This window comes from Zalophus californianus, chromosome 13 (assembly GCF_009762305.2).
Source record: "Zalophus californianus isolate mZalCal1 chromosome 13, mZalCal1.pri.v2, whole genome shotgun sequence".
NCBI lineage: Eukaryota > Metazoa > Chordata > Mammalia > Carnivora > Otariidae > Zalophus > Zalophus californianus.
This window is the reverse complement of record NC_045607.1, coordinates 63358381-63375356: the sequence shown is the minus strand read 5'-3', so window position 1 is coordinate 63375356 and position 16976 is coordinate 63358381. Positions and strand designations below refer to the sequence as shown.

The 16976-nt window shown below is 34.7% G+C and overlaps 1 protein-coding gene across 2 annotated transcripts in view; it reads right to left on the bottom strand.

Annotated features, from left to right (window-relative positions):
* KIAA2026 (KIAA2026 ortholog) overlaps nucleotides 1–16976 on the bottom strand; it is a 150231-nt gene that overhangs the window by 19663 nt on the left and 113592 nt on the right. For both annotated transcript variants that reach the window (XM_027616489.2, XM_027616488.2), the window contains one exon: nucleotides 4721–4836. In XM_027616489.2, coding sequence (XP_027472290.1) covers nucleotides 4721–4836 — 116 coding nt within the window. The remainder of the gene's footprint in view (nucleotides 1–4720; nucleotides 4837–16976) is intronic.

The window sequence follows — 16976 nt, the reverse complement described above, 5'->3', positions numbered from 1 at the left end:
TTTCCTTCCCCAGGTTAGGGAAGTCAGCTATTATTTCTTCAAGTAAGTTTTCTGTCCCCTTTTCTCTCTCTTCTTCCGGGACTCCTATAATACAAATGTTAGCATTTTTGATGGAGTCACTGAGTTCCCTAAGTCTATTCTTGTTTTGTGTAATTCTTTTTTCTTTCTTTTGTTCAGCTTGATTGCTTTCCATTGCTCTGTCTTCAAGGTCACTAATTTATTCCTTGCTTCTTTCATTCTGCTACATTCCATCAAGTGTATTTACCATTTTGTTTATTGAGCCCTTTATGCTATGTTATTGCTTTTAAGATTTTATTTTTAATTAATCTGTATACCCAATGTGGGGCTCAAACGCCCAAGATCAAGAGTCTCATGCTCTACTAACTGAGCCAGTCAGTTGCCCCTCTATGTTATTCCTTAACTCTGTGTTAAGGGTCTCACTTATGTCTTCCACTCTTTTCTCAATTCTAGCGAGCATCCTTATGATCATTGCTTTAAATTCTCAAGATATCAGGCATGTTCCTTATATTTATAAGGATATCTAAGCCTTGTCTGGCTTAGATCTCTGGCTGTGGCCTTGTCCTGTTCTTTCATCTGGGATAAATTTGTCTCATTTTGCCTGGCTCTCTGTGTCTGTTTCTCTCTGTTAAGAAAGTCAGCTATGTCATCTGCTCTTGAAAAAAGTGACTTCATGAAGGGGAGGTCCTAGAGTCCCCTGCAGTGCAGTGTCCCCTGTTTACCAGAAACTGGCACTTCAGGAGAGTATCCTATGTGTGTTGCTTACATCCTGCTGTTGTGTCTGAGTCACTTTTCCTTTCAGTGCAGTCATCTGCACTGACCCTCTACCTGTTGTGGGATGTGCTTACCCTATGGTGTTAGTGAGACTCAGGCAGACAAGTTCTGAGGGGGACATGCCCACCAGGGAACTTGGGAACGGTTACTGGTGTTAGCTAAGTTGCCTTGGGCCACTCACTAGTCTTATGCCAGATCTCCCAAAGTGCTGTGGCTGCTGGGGATGTGAAGCTGTTGGAGAGCGTTATGACAATGGCTGGGGATGGCCCGCAGCAGTAGGTATGATGAGGGAACAGAAGGCAAGCTAAGGACAAAGCAGAAACTGACACCCCATGACCCCCAACCCCCATGGGATATATGTGACATTCCTCAGGCACTCCTGGCTGCCCTAAAGCTAAGGAAAGGAAAAACAGTTAACCTATAGAGATCACAATCCTGCAAGATCTGAGTTTCCCTCAGTTTACCAATGTCTTAGCAATCTACAAGAACTCATTTCTATCAATAACCTAGCTTCCAGAAGGAAATGTAGATACAATTAAATGTCCTTATAATCTGCAGCCCATTGACAGATACTTGAAGCAGGCAGAGTATAATGTTCCTCCTGGAAGTTCCCAACTATTTGCATGTTAATGCCTTGGTAGAGGGAAAAACCTTAACTTGACAATGGGAAGGCCTCTGGTATCCTGCTGAGTCTTCTTTAACATATGAAAATCCTTTTGAAACCTCCCTTTTTCCTTACCTCCCCCAACCCCATAGTATATAATCAGCCACCCCTCACAACCCTGGGGCAGCAGCTCTTGCTGCCCAGAGGTCCTATCCCTGTGCTTTAATAAACCACCATTTTGTACCAAAGATGTCTCAAGAATTCTTTCTTGGTCCTTGGCTCTGGACTCCACCCCACTGAATCTCACCTATATTCCAAAACCCCATCAGGTATAAACCCAGAGTCTGGGAGGGCCACATGGGCAGCTTTAACAAAATTTGCCCTGAGCCCTGGGTCCAGGCTACAAATATCTGTGCAGCCTCTTCTCCCATAGGGAGTTTATGGTTATGCTGGGGCCTGGGGGAGGAAAATGGTGCCTGCCAGTTCCCTCATTTTCAGAGAAGTCCACCAACATGCTCTGAAATCAGTATGAACAAATCTGTCTCCTGCTTGCCCATGGTGTGTGAACTGCCTATTTTATGTTGCCTCTCCGCACAGGCTGCTGTCTCTTTAAGGGCAGCAACCCAGCTATCACTTTCCCTCCTGGCTCACCCAGTGCTGAGTCAGCAGACTTTTAAAGCTACAAGCTCCAATTTCCACTGGTTTTACAAACTCATAGAATTCAGCCCCTCTGGTTTTTAAAGCCAAACATTTTGGGGATTAGTCTTTCCCATATGAGTTCCCTGGTACAAGTGCCTGTTTCTCTGTCCTCTCCGCATGCACAGCTCCCTCCCTCCTGCGGGCAGCCTCCCTCTGCCTTTCTGACCTTCCTAAACTTTCAGATGCAGCTTCTTCTCTATATTTAGTTGTGGAGTTTGTTCTGCCAGTCTTCAGACTGCTCTCTGGTTTATTGACTTGGATGTGGATGGTATCTAGTTGTAAACATGGGACAGTGTGAGCTTAGGGTCTACCCACTCTGCCATCTTCCCATAAGATAAGAGATACTGATCTGGGGGAGCATGGCAAGATGCCAGAGTGGGTCAACAAAATATAAGCAAATCAAATTCTGCAGCATACTGAAAGGATTATACACCATAACAAAATGAGATTTATTCCTAGAATAAAGGATAGTCCAACATATGAAAATTGATTAATGTCATATAGTACATTAACATAATAAAGTGAAGAAACCACATGATTATCTCAACTGCAGAAAAAGCATGACAAAATCCCACATCCTTTCATGATAAAATTACTCAACAAACTAGGAATAGAAGGAAACTATCTCAACATAAGAAAAGCCACACAAGAAAAACCCATAGTGAACATCACATTCAATGGTAAAAGACTGAAATCTTTTCCTTATAAGTTTGGGAACAAGGCAAGGATGCTCACTTTTGCTACTTCTATTCAACATTGTACTGAAAGTTCTAGACCAAGCATTAGGCAAGAAAAAAGAAAAGGCATCCAAATTGGAAAGAAAAAAATAATCTCTTTTTAGATGACATGATCTTATATGTAGAAAACCTTAAAGATTCCACACAAAAAATTGTTAGAATAAATGAGTTCAGCAAGTAGCAGGATACAAAGGCAACACACAAGAATCAGCTGCATTTCTATAGTAACAACAATCAATCTGAAAAGCAACTTGAAACAATTCTGTTTTTAATAGCATCAAAAAGAATAAAATACTTTGGAATTAATCAAGGATGTGAAGGACTTGTACAGTGAAAGCTACAAAACACTGGAGAGTAATTAAAGATGACTAAATAAATGAAAACACATCCCATATTCATGGATTGGAAGACTTAATATTTCGAGGATGTCAATACTATCCAAAGTGCTCTACAGATTCACTGCAATCCCTATCAAAATCCCAATGATATTTGTTATGGAATAGAAAAACTTATCCTAAAATTCATATGGCATCTCAAGGGACCTCAAACAGCTAAAATATCTTGAAAAATAAAAACAAAGCTGGAATGCTCACACTTCTTGGTTTCAAAACTTACTACTAAACTTACTAATGATTTCTTGGGAACGACACTAAAGGCACAAGCAATAATAAAAAACAAAGAAACTGGACTTCATGGAAATTTTAAAAATTGTTCATCAAGGGCACTATCAACAAAACCGAAAGGTAACACATAGAATGGAACAAAATATTTGCAAATAAGGGATTGGAATAGCCAGAATTTACAGAGAACTCCTAAAAATCAACAAAAAAATTCAACAAACTGATTCAAAAATGAGCAAAAAACTTGAATATTCATTTCTCCAAAGATATATAAATAACCAGTAAGCACATAAGAAGATACACAATATCACTTATCATTAGGTAAATACAAATCAAAAGTACAATATACCACCTAGCATTCATTAGGATGGCTACTATAAAAAAAACAAAGACAAAATAACAAATGTTGGTGAGGAGGTGGAGAAACTGGGATCCTATTGGTGGGAATGGAAAATTGTACAGACACTGTGGAAAAGACTATGGTGGTTCTTTAAAAAATTAAAAATAGAATTACCATATTATCCAGCAATTCCACTTCAAAGTATAAACCAAAAGAACTGAAAGCAGTATCCTGAAGAGGTATCTGCACACCCATGCTCACAGCAACATTATTCGTAATAGCTAAAACACGAAAACCACACGTGTCCACTGGTAGATAAATGAATAAGCAAAATGTGGTATATGCATACAATGAAATACCACATAGCCTTAAAAAGGAAGGAAATTCTGACATATGTTACAATATGGATGAACCCTTAAAATATGCTAAGTGAAATAAGACCGTCACAAAACCTTAAATATTGTACATTATACGAGGTACTTAAGAGTAGTCAAATCATATAGACAGAAAGTAGAATGGTGATTGCCAGGGGCTGGGAAGAAGGAGAATGGGGAGTTATTTAATGGATAAAGAGTTTCAGTTTTACAAGACGAAGAGTTCAGGAGATAGATGGTGTAATAATAACATTCATTATGAATGTATTTAATACCAGTGAACTATACACTTAAAACTGGTTAAGAGGGCAAATTTTGTTTGTCCATTTTACCACAGTAGGAAAAAAGAAGAGGAATATAAGTCACAAATAGGGTTTTATTTAATCAACCCTACTTTTTCAGGGCTTAGAAGTGCCTTGAACAGAGTAGGGACTCAAAAATATCTCCTGAATTATAAATCAAGGGAAAATTACAAAATGATTCCAGGACATCTTTCCATAATCATAAATTAAGAGCCCTAAAATAGGTAAAACAGATTATAAAGCTTAAATTACCGGTTTCTTTGAAAAGCTTTCATCAACTTTGGTTCCCATGGCAGCAATTCATTTAAAAGGCGTATCAACGTTCCATGCAATTCTTTTACAGCTTGCCTCCGATGATACCATTTGCCCTAAAAACACAATGTTAAAGTAAATCCTTTAGATTTAATCTAAAAGTGAATGTCAAGCCTTATTTTCTGAGTAAACACAAAATGAAATGCCAATACCCATCAAATGAGTATGTCTTCTTTAGAAGGCTGTAAAGGGGGAAAATATCCTGAAATAAATCTTATTTGTAATATTTTAAAGATTCGCAATTCTATAGGAGAAATCTAAAACCTATTTAATCAAATAAGGAGACAAAAATGTTTTAAGTTTTTAATTGGGTCAATTATAAATATTTTAATAAATACATGTAAAAATACAAACATATATATAAATTCACTAAACATGTAACTGATAAGCTCACTTCTGTAAAGTTTTTGTAATCATCCATCCCAAAGAGTGGAGAAAAAGAGAAAAAAAGGATTGTTATATCCAAAAGCAGTCTTAACAGACTTCCTTAGGAAATTTTACAATTGTTGTACTTAAAAATGTTTCCAGCACAATCAAGCAGATAAATGGTCATAATTTTCAATAATATAATGCTATAGCTACAGTAAGAGTTAATAATTACTGATACCCCTCTCTCCATTTGCTAAGTATTATACTAAGTATTTCATTCATAGATCTATATCTAGAGGGGGAAAGGGAGGGAGGGAAGGGGAGGGAGGAAGGTAAGGAAGAGGGGAGGAAGGAAGGGGTTGTGTGAGCATGAAAGCATACATTACTCAAGCAGTTATGAAAACCCTCTAATGTATGTGCATTTTAGTCTCACTTAACAAATGATAAAACTAAGGCTCAGAGAGATTAAATGACTTGTTTAAGGTCCCATGACCTGAACCTAGATCTACCTGATGCTGAAGTCTTTCTTAAAACTAGAAGTTCCTAGAACTACAACACCACCTCTTAAAAGCTGTATCACATAATTCAATCTGACATGTTATAAAAACCTCTAATAAAAATATACTTCAGTACCCATAAAATTATTCAAATACCATAGGAACAATAAGTTTATAGAAGTTTTATCTTTAGGTAGCCAACTCCCCACTTCCCCACAATGTTATAGTGTATACCTATCAACATCACCACCATCTTCATTTATTGTTATATAACCATGTTGTATTTCTTTTTTTTTTTTTTGAGATATAATTCACATACCATTTAGTCCACTCGTTTTTTTCTTTTATAACAAAAAACACACAACTATATATATTGTGGGTCACATTTAACATGCGAAAATTAGACTTCATCTCATAGAAACTGTTCAGTTAATTTGCACGTGTAGAACATTAAGTCAGAAAAATAAAACCACTCCCACCAAAAACAAAAGAAAAAATGGAAAAAAGAAAAACTACTCCCTAGAACAAAATGTATTTTATTTTATTTTATTTTTTTAAAGATTTTATTTATTTATTTGACACCGAGAGACACAGCAAGAGAGGGAACACAAGCAAGGGGAATGGGAGAGGGAGAAGCAGGTTTCCCACTGAGCAGGGAGCCCGATACGGGGCTCGATCCCAGGACCCTGGCATCATGATCTGAGCCAAAGGCAGATGCTTAATGACTGAGCCACCCAGGCGCCCCGCAAAATATATTTTAAATCTGTGCATAAATTTTCCAATTTTACATATATCTAAAACTTTCAACATTTCATTCACTGAAATGTGAAATTTTATCTATGTGAAATTTTAGCCACAAACATAAATGATTAATAGTATAGTTCCTACTCCCCCATTTTGTGCTTTAAACCAACAAAACGTTTATGCCTGTAGAAATAAATGACTACATTTCTACCTCTGAGGTTTTTAAATTTTTTATTTGAAGAGTAGGAAGATGTGGAAGTATATATGTATGTGCACGTAATGAATATGGAACCTAGGCTCAATAACTAATTCTTGTGTCTTCTTAATGGCATGACAAATGATAATATTGTGAAAAAAATTTCGAGGAAAGTAATTATTTCATATAATAACCTAGGCAGACCTTCCCTCTTGTCAAATGCTTTCTCAAAGGACCCAACTTAACAGTAAGTTATACCTCAAAAGTTTGTTTCCCACCCCCCCCCCCCCAAAAAAGCTAGGTGAGAGTATAAAGTGCTTATTCTAACCCATGAAAATAAAACTATTAAACAATAAATAATATTTTCCTCTAGGGAGAGCTAAGTGAGGAAGATGAAAAGGCAGATGACAGTCAACCTAAAATCATGTGCGGAATGAGGTAGCATTCTGTTCCAGTAAAAAAAAAAAAAAAGGTAATAGAGATTTTTTTTCCTTTTAACAGGGCACATCAACATTATTTCTCTACTTTTCAACTACAACTTGGCTCAAAAATGAAATGGTGAGAATAAACTTTTCCTCAGCTAAAGAAATCAGAAAGAGGAAAGGTGTGAGTAATTAATTATATCACCTCTGTAGTATAATTAATTGGAAAAATGTTAAAAGACTAGAGAGCACTAGGCATCTGAATTCTTTGTAACTGAGGGTTATAGGGGAAGAATGGCAGATACAGAATTAACCTGGGCAGTATGGCTGCTATCTGGATTAGTGTAGTGGTGATGGTGTGGGGAATGCAGAAGGACTAGCAGTATTATCAGACCTTGGGACTGGGTAGACTGAGGCACAGGGAGAGGAGTCTGTGTAGCTGAATGTCATTATTTCAAGACATCTGTCAGCTGTGTTTGTTTTCTACTAAATTACTGCATTGATTTTTGTACAAAAGAGTTTTAAAAAGATTAGAAGATTTTTATCTTCTGATTTTATTTTGATTACTAAATTTTAATTAATCTAATGCCCAGAAAATATATTACTGAACTAGCCAACTATATATAGAGAAGGGATCATAAATATTAATCAGAGAATAGATTTCTAACTTTCCTATATTTCTGTCTTATCCACTAACCTGTTTAAAAATGTCTATGGCCTTCTAACTTTATATATGTTTTTTGGACTTCTTCCCTTTCTTTATATTGTATGTTCTCAACTTGGGTAGTGATGGTATAGCATTTCATTATTTTAAAATGCATATTTAATCATTTTGTGTTTGGAAAACAAAAAGTATATTATTCTTATAACAGAAATTACAGAAAGTAAAGACTGATAAAAACTAGAGGACACATATAAAGAATACAATGACCTCAATGAAGGATATCACTATATCCTGTCATGGGGTATGTGTGTCCACAGTTTTTATGTTTACCAAAAGGGGACATACATATTTAAGAAGTTCAGAATCACTGCTCTGGGACTGGTATTTTAGGTAAAGTGTTTATCCACTTGACAGTAAAAAAGAAACTCATACTGCCTATATCATTTACCATCTTCTTTGGTCAATACAACCCAAATGGAATTAAAACAACATGTCCCCTTCTACCTAGTGGTGGTCTTGGAGTGTCACAGTATACAATGAGACTAGTGTAAACAGAAAAAAAGTTATGAATTTTTAAAAGAAGTTAGAGATGGCAATGATCTGCCTTAACTTGGGTCTAATGTAAGAATCTATGTAAAATCAAATTATTTCCTGAATTTAAATCAGTTCATTAACTAAAAGCTAACATTAGCTTTTCTGATTTATTAATTTTATTTATATACACAGAAAGGAAAATCTGAGAACAACTACTGTGTTTCTTCTAGGATAAAATTATTAAAGCTGAAGGGAATGAGAAGAACATAATTTTACAGAAGGAAATTGGCTCGGTGAATCACAGGGAAGTACTTGTAGATAGAAGCAGATTTTCAGTTAGAATTCTAGTCTTCTGAATGTTAAAATCTAACTCTCCTTCCACTATATAATGCTGTCCCAATTCGTCTACACTCAGACAATTCCTAAAGAACAAAAGATTGTATTGCGTTAAGTACTTATCTTTATATGCAGGTGTCTCTGTAATGCAAAAACTAAAATCTATAAAACTTATTTTCATTTGCTTAAAATAGTACTTAAAATTATAGTGTTCTAAAGTTTAAAAGTGAATTTAAAAACAAGGAACACAGCACATTCCCCATTCTTCAAATGAATAAGAAAGAATATGGATATAATAAAAATCAGAAAGCTCTTATAATCTTTATCTGTAGTAATCAATATAGAATCAAAGACAGCAGGGAGAAGGATTAGTATAGGCCATTTGTGGAACAGTGTTATAACCATTTCTCAAAAAAATATATTTAATAAGCTAAAAGCTAGCAATAGCTTTGTTTTACTAACAAGTATGTGAAAATGGGGATAAATGAACTGTTTTCATTTAATATTATTTTCTTTTAATATCTCATTCAATATTAGAATTCTCACTATTTTCAGAGATAAAAATTATCTTCTAAGATAATCCCAATGTATTATGTGAACTTAATAATGCAAACATTTACTGCAGGTCACTTTAAAGAAGAGAGTAGTATTTTTCTTTTATGAATTTACTATAAAGTTTAATGTAAAGTATGAATTCAAGCATATACCATGGAACCAAAGGCATACAATATGGTCTAAATCTGAAGCTTACCTTTCAATACTTTCTCATCCAATGTCCACAGCAGCTGCAGATTGCCAGCTCCCTTTCCATGAGATGCCCCAAATGTCAAACAACGGAGGTTTTATAACCTCATGGGGATTACTACAAAAAGAAGCTGGTCTATGGTCACAAGAGAAGACTTTTATTATATTATGCAGTTTTATAAGTTTTTGAATATGATACATTAATGACCTAAGGAACCATATGGAAAAAGAAAGTTTAAAAAAACTTACAAAACTACACAATATTGTAAAATGAAAAGCTGAGTCTATGCGTGTGAAATGAGTGGGGAGGGAAACTTACCTTACAACTAAAGAACGATTCCATTCTGCTGCAGTAATCGGGGATGGGTATGACAGAACTAGCATAATGCTGGCTGGGGTGTTGCAAGGACAGGGAGTTGGCAATCTACTGATGCTGGAGACATTGGACACCTAAAAGGAAGAAAAAAAGGAAAACAAATAAATTCCAGGTTTCTTACATGTCTTATCATCATGGACATATTTTATACATTTTAATAAATTTAGATGCTTTGAATGTTAAACTTAGGTGAAAGTAACTTATTTACACAAACCATCCTGTTACTTATATAGATCTTCTTATAACATTATATGAAAACAAAATAGCTATCAACAGCTCTATGAAGAAAAATAAAATCATATATAAATATACAAAGAATGCTTTTATAAATTGAGAGGGTTAGCACCATTACTGTGGAGATAGTAAAAACATTTTTATTAAGAACAGTACAAAAACAAGATGTATATAACAAAAGTATCAATGCCATTTTTTGGTACACTTTCACTTATAAATGTTAGCTCACAGAAACTGGATCATATAACAAGATATTTTTTGTTACAGGCTTGGCTCTTGTCACATAAATCTTATTGTGGAAAAGGGATTATATAACAATGTATCTCACTTTTCAAATAAAATGAAAATAACTTTGAGAAAAGCCACACAGATTGATACACAAAGATGTCTCATTTAAAATCACTAGCAGTATCTGAAGATAGCTTGTAAATAATTTAAACTCATATGTATAAAAATATAGCACAAATCAAATTAACTATAATTAAGTACATTAGTAAACCAATTATTTGACATTCTCCTTAGTCTAAATAATATTAAAAGTAGTATTCACTTTTTTCTTTCTTACCTAAAGAAACTATCACCATACTCATATATTCCTGCATATTCAGTTTTAGGGGTAAAACATTACATTCATTTTGTTGGTATACAGTCCCTTGAAAAAGTGCTACTTTGACAGTATAGTGAAATGTATACATATTAACATGGGAAAAGTTAAAAGTGACTTTAACAGTGCCAGAGGTTCTAATATGAACTATCACATGCTAGTATTTTCTCTCATCCATTTTCACTTGAGATTAATTTAATAGAAAAGGAAAGCATTTGTACTTTAGGCATCCCACACTGAATATTTCCATTATATTTCTAAATTAGCATTTAACTAGAAAACATGAAAACAAACTATATCAATTATTAGAATTTATTGCAAATTTTGATGTCATTTAGCTCTGTAGAGAGGAAAATGTGGATGACATTATATGTTAAAAAAAAAAAGAAGATAGTAGGAAGGGAAAAATGAAGGGGGGGAATCGGAGGGGGAGACGAACCATGAGAGACTATGGACTCTGAGAAACAAACTGAGGGTTCTAGAGGGGAGGAGTGTGGGGGGATGGGTTAGTCTGGTGATGGGTATTAAAGAGGGCACGTATTGAATGGAGCACTGGGTGTTATACGCAAACAATGAATCATGGAACACTACATCAAAAACTAATGATGTAATGTATGGTGATTAACATAACATAATAAAATAAAATAAAATAAAAAAAAGAATAAAAAAAAGTGAATGATAGATCATATTCCTAGTAAGGCAGTTACTACTAGTGGGGAAGAAAATCTAACTATATATATATATGCACTAATGGTATACAACCACTTTCATTTACAAAGAAGAAAGAATCCTGAACTGGAAATTAACCACTGGCTAAGTATTTGATTTTTTTTTTTAAGATTTTATTTATTTGACAGAGAGAGAGAGAGAGAGAGAGAGAGCGCACACGCATAAGCAGGGGGAGTGGCAGGCAGAGGGAGAGGAAGAAGCAGACTCCCCACTGAGCAAGAAGCCTGATGTGGGGCTGGATCCCAGGACCCCAAGGATCATGACCTGAGCTGAAGGCAGCTGCTTAACTGACAGCCACCCAGGTGTCCCTGGCTAAGTATTTGAATTTGACCCTTTTCTATAAATTGGTGGTAGCAAATAAATTGACAACATTTGATCAAATCTATACCTGATATAACAGAAAGGTGGGTTCCCAAGCAATTCACTGCACAATCTGAATCACTAAGTAATGCTATGTTTGGTATCACTGGAGCACAAAAATTCCATGTAAGTGACATGAAGATTGGGAATATCTTAAGAGCAAGGACAGTGTCCTACTTACTTTCACTTTCTCAGGCTCTATCACAAAGCCTAGCACAGAGTGGGCCCATAGAAAGTATTCAAACTACATAAGTAAATTTCTTAGTTAACTGAGGTTAACTTGCATCCTTTTTTTTTTTTTTTTAAAGATTTTATTTATTTATTTGACAGAGAGATAGAGAGCACAAGTAGGCAGAGTGGCAGGCAGAGGGAGAGGGAGAAGCAGGCTCTCTGCTGAGCAGGGAGCTGGACATGGGGCTCGATCCCAGGACCCTGGGATCATGACCTGAGCCGAAGGCAGCCGCTTAACCGACTGAGCCACCCAGGCACCCTAACTTGCATCCTTAATTGCATTAATCTGAGGTTAAATTGCATCTCCTTAGATGCAATTTTTTTTTAATTGAGAGAAATATGTCTTCCAGATTTCCTGAACACATGATGAATAAAAATTTAACTCTCGATGATTTGAGTCATCATTATGAACAAGTTATTGTGTTACATTTTAATACAGTGACTCTCAAGCACTGTTCAACTTTATGATCTATATTTCTTTTTTTCAAAAAAATAATTTATTTATATATTTGAGAGAGAAAGAGCACAAGTGGGGGAGGGGCTGGTGGAGAGGAGCAGAGGGAGAGGGAGAAGCAGACTCCCCGCTGAGCAGGGAGCCAGAGGCAGGGCTGGCAGGGCTCAATCCCAGGAACTGGGATCATGACCTGAGCCAAAGGCAGCCACTTAACCGACTGAGCCACCCAGGGTGCCCCTCAAATAATTCTTTTTATGAAAGTTTCCCTAATGGGATTCAAACTATGCCAAATTGTAGTAAGTAGAAACATTGAGCATTTAGAAACATTTAACAAGGGTTAAAATCCTGTTCTTAGCTGAGTAGTTATTAAATGTTAAAAAATACCCAAGGAACAAGATTTATCATAAATAAATGTGGATAATACACTCTTAGATAATTCAGTGATTAACTGATTGAAGCTTTGTCTTACCAGTCATATATTGCTCTGGTTCACATTTCCTGTCATCTAGCTTTTTTTTCCTATTATTTTGGGCATGTCAGTTACCATTTGATTCTTCATAAAATGCAATGTTACCTACCCCTCCACCCTATTCCCAAACATATAAACATATAATTAAAGGAAGTGAGCAAGTGTCTGGAGTGTTTGTTGACTTCCGAACGCTGCTTTCATTGAAAAGAAAAGATTAAGTCTTTTATAAAAGGACAGAAGATAGCCCAACTCACCTAGATTAAAATTTATCCCCAGGGTTGGGGATAAAATTTTAAACTCTTTAGTGAATTCTTTGAGGATAAGGACTTTGTTTTAATTTCAGATCCCTACCAAGTTCCTGGTACTACACATAACACACAGAATACACTGAGGAAATACTTGCCTTATGAATAAGACTTGAATCTGTAACTAAGATAGGTAAAGAAGCTTATTTTATCTATTGTGCAGGCCTTCCAAAAGTGTGTTTTAATTTTTTAAAAACTTTAAATATGGCTATTTAAAGACAAAGTGATTTTCCCCCCACAGCTGAGATTGTTTTGTTTTGTTAACCAGTAGTTGACCAGAAAATCTAGAATAAGAAAATGATATAGGGGCACCTGGATGGCTCAGTCAGCTAAGCATCTGCCTTCGGCTCAGGTCATGAATCCCAGGGTCGTGGGATGGAGCCCCGTGTCAGGCTCCCTACTCAGTGGGGAGACTGCTTCTCCCCTTCCCTCCGACTGCTGCCCCCCCTGCTTGTGCTCTCTCTCTCTCCTCTCTCTGTCAAATAAATAAATAAAATCTTAAAAAAAAATGACATATATAATGATGTAATTGTAATAAACTTAAAAAAAACAATTTTAAGGATAATTTAGAGATTATTACAACTATCTACAAGAAAAGCCATTAAATAAAGTTAATTAGGGCATATTCAGGACTCTGCATGTACCTGATACTTCTTATACTCAAGTAAAATAGATTTTGTACTCTAAACAGTGAGCTGTAAAATAATTTTGATTTGATGCTTCACTGTGAACAAATGGATACGGAATGGAGAGGAGGGAAAAATCCTATAATCCTTCATCATAATAAAATTTCTGTTATAGGTGTTAGAAAGTAAGAGTAATGTATAAATAGTCTCTTTGTCCTATATTAGCTTATACTATATGCAATTATGTTTTGGGGGTCCATATAATTTCATGTAAGTTTTAAACATAACCTGACTACATTTTTCTATTTATCTCTTTCTATTACTTACTATATCTTTACTTTTTAAGGATATATTGCATCATCTTTCTAAAAACAAATAGAGAAAATACATATATAATCATGTTATTTGTAACTTCTTCATTTCCTATACAAAGGAAGATAAAGGTAAATGATGAACATATTTGAGAGGCCATAAATCATAATAAATTGAAAACAGTTGGATATAAAGTCAAGAATTTTTTTTAACTGTCTGATGGACTTATAAAGGGTAAAGGTTAATACTAACATTCATAAAATTCACCAGTCTGAATTAGAAGTATATGATCTAAAAAAGTATTCCCAATTATGGGATCAGGTATCTGATTTCACTGATTTCTACCTAACTTTCAAAAACATCAACTTGTTTTCTCCCCATAGTAAACTGGCAGCAGCAGACAAAGTGAGAGAATAGGGCCCTTAGCAAATACAGGCTTATGCTAGGGTTTTGCAATTTCCACACAACTGACATTTGAGGCTAGACAATTTTTGTTGCAGGGGGGGTAATCATTTGCATTATAGGATCACTGTAATGTAGGATATTTTGGGGAGCATTGCTGGCCTCTATCCATTAAGTGGCAGTACCACCTCTTCAATAACCAAAAATGTCTTCAGACATTGCCAAAAGTCTCCTTGGGGGAGGGGGAGGGATCATCCCTGATTCATAACTAGTGGCTTATACAGAACTCTGTGACCAAAAAATGGGGTGTCACCATCTGATCCAAGCTTCTGATTTCTCTGTTTGGTCTTGCTAATGTACAGCTTTTGGTTAGGCAAGAGAAATATTATTATTGTATGATAAATTTAAATTATCTTAAGAACATAATAAAGATTAATTTTATTCATTACTTGAAATTCCTTTCCAATTCCTTAACAAGTCTTTTTATATATTGTAATCATTAGCCACATATTCTTTTGTGTATTTAAAAAATTTAACATTTTACAAATACTTCCATATAGTAATAATGATCTACAAATATTTTATTTTACTAGTTACATGATATACCACTGTGTTAATAATGTTTGGTTAGTAATCTCACCACTGTTGGACATACAAGCTTTTTCCAAATTTCCACTATTAGAGGTAGTGTGCTGAACACACCACTGTGTAAATTGCTTTTTTTGGGGAGAAGGGGGCATGAAATGAGGAAAATAAAAATTAAATTCCAAACAGGATTACAAGATCAATGAGCAAGGCAGTTTTATAACTTTTTTTACATACTGACTATGATATTTACCCTACGTGTTGAGTTATTTAACTGCCAAAATATGTATAAGAAAAAAAAAGGTCTTATATTTTGAATTTTAGTTTCTCTATATTGATAAGACTATCATTTATCATTATATCATCCAGGCAAAGTTTCTTTTCTTATAAATAACATTTTTTTTGCCAAATTATTCACTTTTCCTTATACCCAATTTCTATATGGATCTTTCCTTATTAAAGAAAAATAGGTTGAAATCTCTTTGAAAATCTAAATTAGGACATAAAACACAAGGAAATTAGGCAGATATGAGGAAAAAAAAGGTCACATGAAAAACTCAGAAATACAACACTTCCTTTATAAGCCTGGCAAAATTCTCCAACTTTGATTATTTAGAGAGCAATAATGTCTAATAAATTTCAAATACAATAGGATCAGGCAAATTTATCAGTATCTTAGTTCTATCTTTCTGGAAAACTAATACATTTCCTCAATTTAAAAAGATTTTCCAAATAATTAGGCAAAATGCAAATTTCATCTCTTGACTAAAACCACAAAAAAAAAATGTTATTGTGATTTCTCCTTTAGCTTACTCAAGAATCCTATGGTCTGAATGATAATGAGAAAGACAAAATTTAAAAACTGCCAAACTATATACTTCTATTTATCTCAACCAGATGTCTCACTTTAAACAAATCTCAGGTAGATAATTAGGTATAACACTGCAGGATCTAAAGGATGTTGAGCCTTTTTTGAGTAAGTCCCTAGATGAAGTAATGGTACCAAGTGTGCTAGAACAAAGTCAAGAAAACTAAAGCATTTTTCTATCCTTACATTATTAACTACAAATGGAATTAGTTTCCTTGCAAGAATAAGTAAACAATTTAGATTTTAAAAGACTGTAAATCTTCTAATACAATGAATAGCTCAATGGCAAAACCTCTAAGAGGTTAGGAAAGCTTTTAGAATGACATGTTGACATGGGGTGAAGAAGTAGGATAATTCTTCCTTGTTGCTTTGGTAGGAAAAACTATCTGGAAAGGCCCTGCAGAGAAATCTTCTAAAGAAGTGAGGTGCTTGTACGAATGCATGTTAAATCCTCTATCACATAAATATTTCTGTCTTTAGCAATGGCATTCATGACAACCAAATGTCTATATGGAATACATCCTCTTTGTTATTGGAGCCATTATTATACATATAAAAGTTGATGATGAGCAACAGAATTGCTTTGACTCTAATAGTTTTGACAGTGATATCTTCTTCTGAAGATCAAAATTAATACTCTGTCTGGCAATAGTAAAGGAAGCCCACAGGCAATGAATCAGTCAAAATGGCTATTACTATCACCAAGTTCATGCATTTAATTATTAAGAAATTATTAAGAAAGTCTCTCAGGTCCTTACTATGAGTCTAATTCTTATAAATATTGTTACTTGTTTTGTAATTCACAGTATATCAGCTAGGGCAAGTACATGGACAAACACAAACACAAAAAACAATAGGTTGACAATGAGGAGAGAGAACAAAAGCAAAGATACAAACACACACACCTTCAAAGGTCTTTTGGTAAATGTTTAATTAGAGTTACTGATATCAATACATTTTAGGATATCAGTATAATTATGGATGTTCATGATGATCCTTGAGTCATCAAAAAAAGGGTTAAAATTTTGTTCAGTATAGTAAAAGGAGGCAGAGAAGTTTGTCATTAAATGATTAAATAAGAAATTTAAAAAAAGAAAGAGAAATTTACTCTTAAAGTTCAGGTTTCAGTTACCTA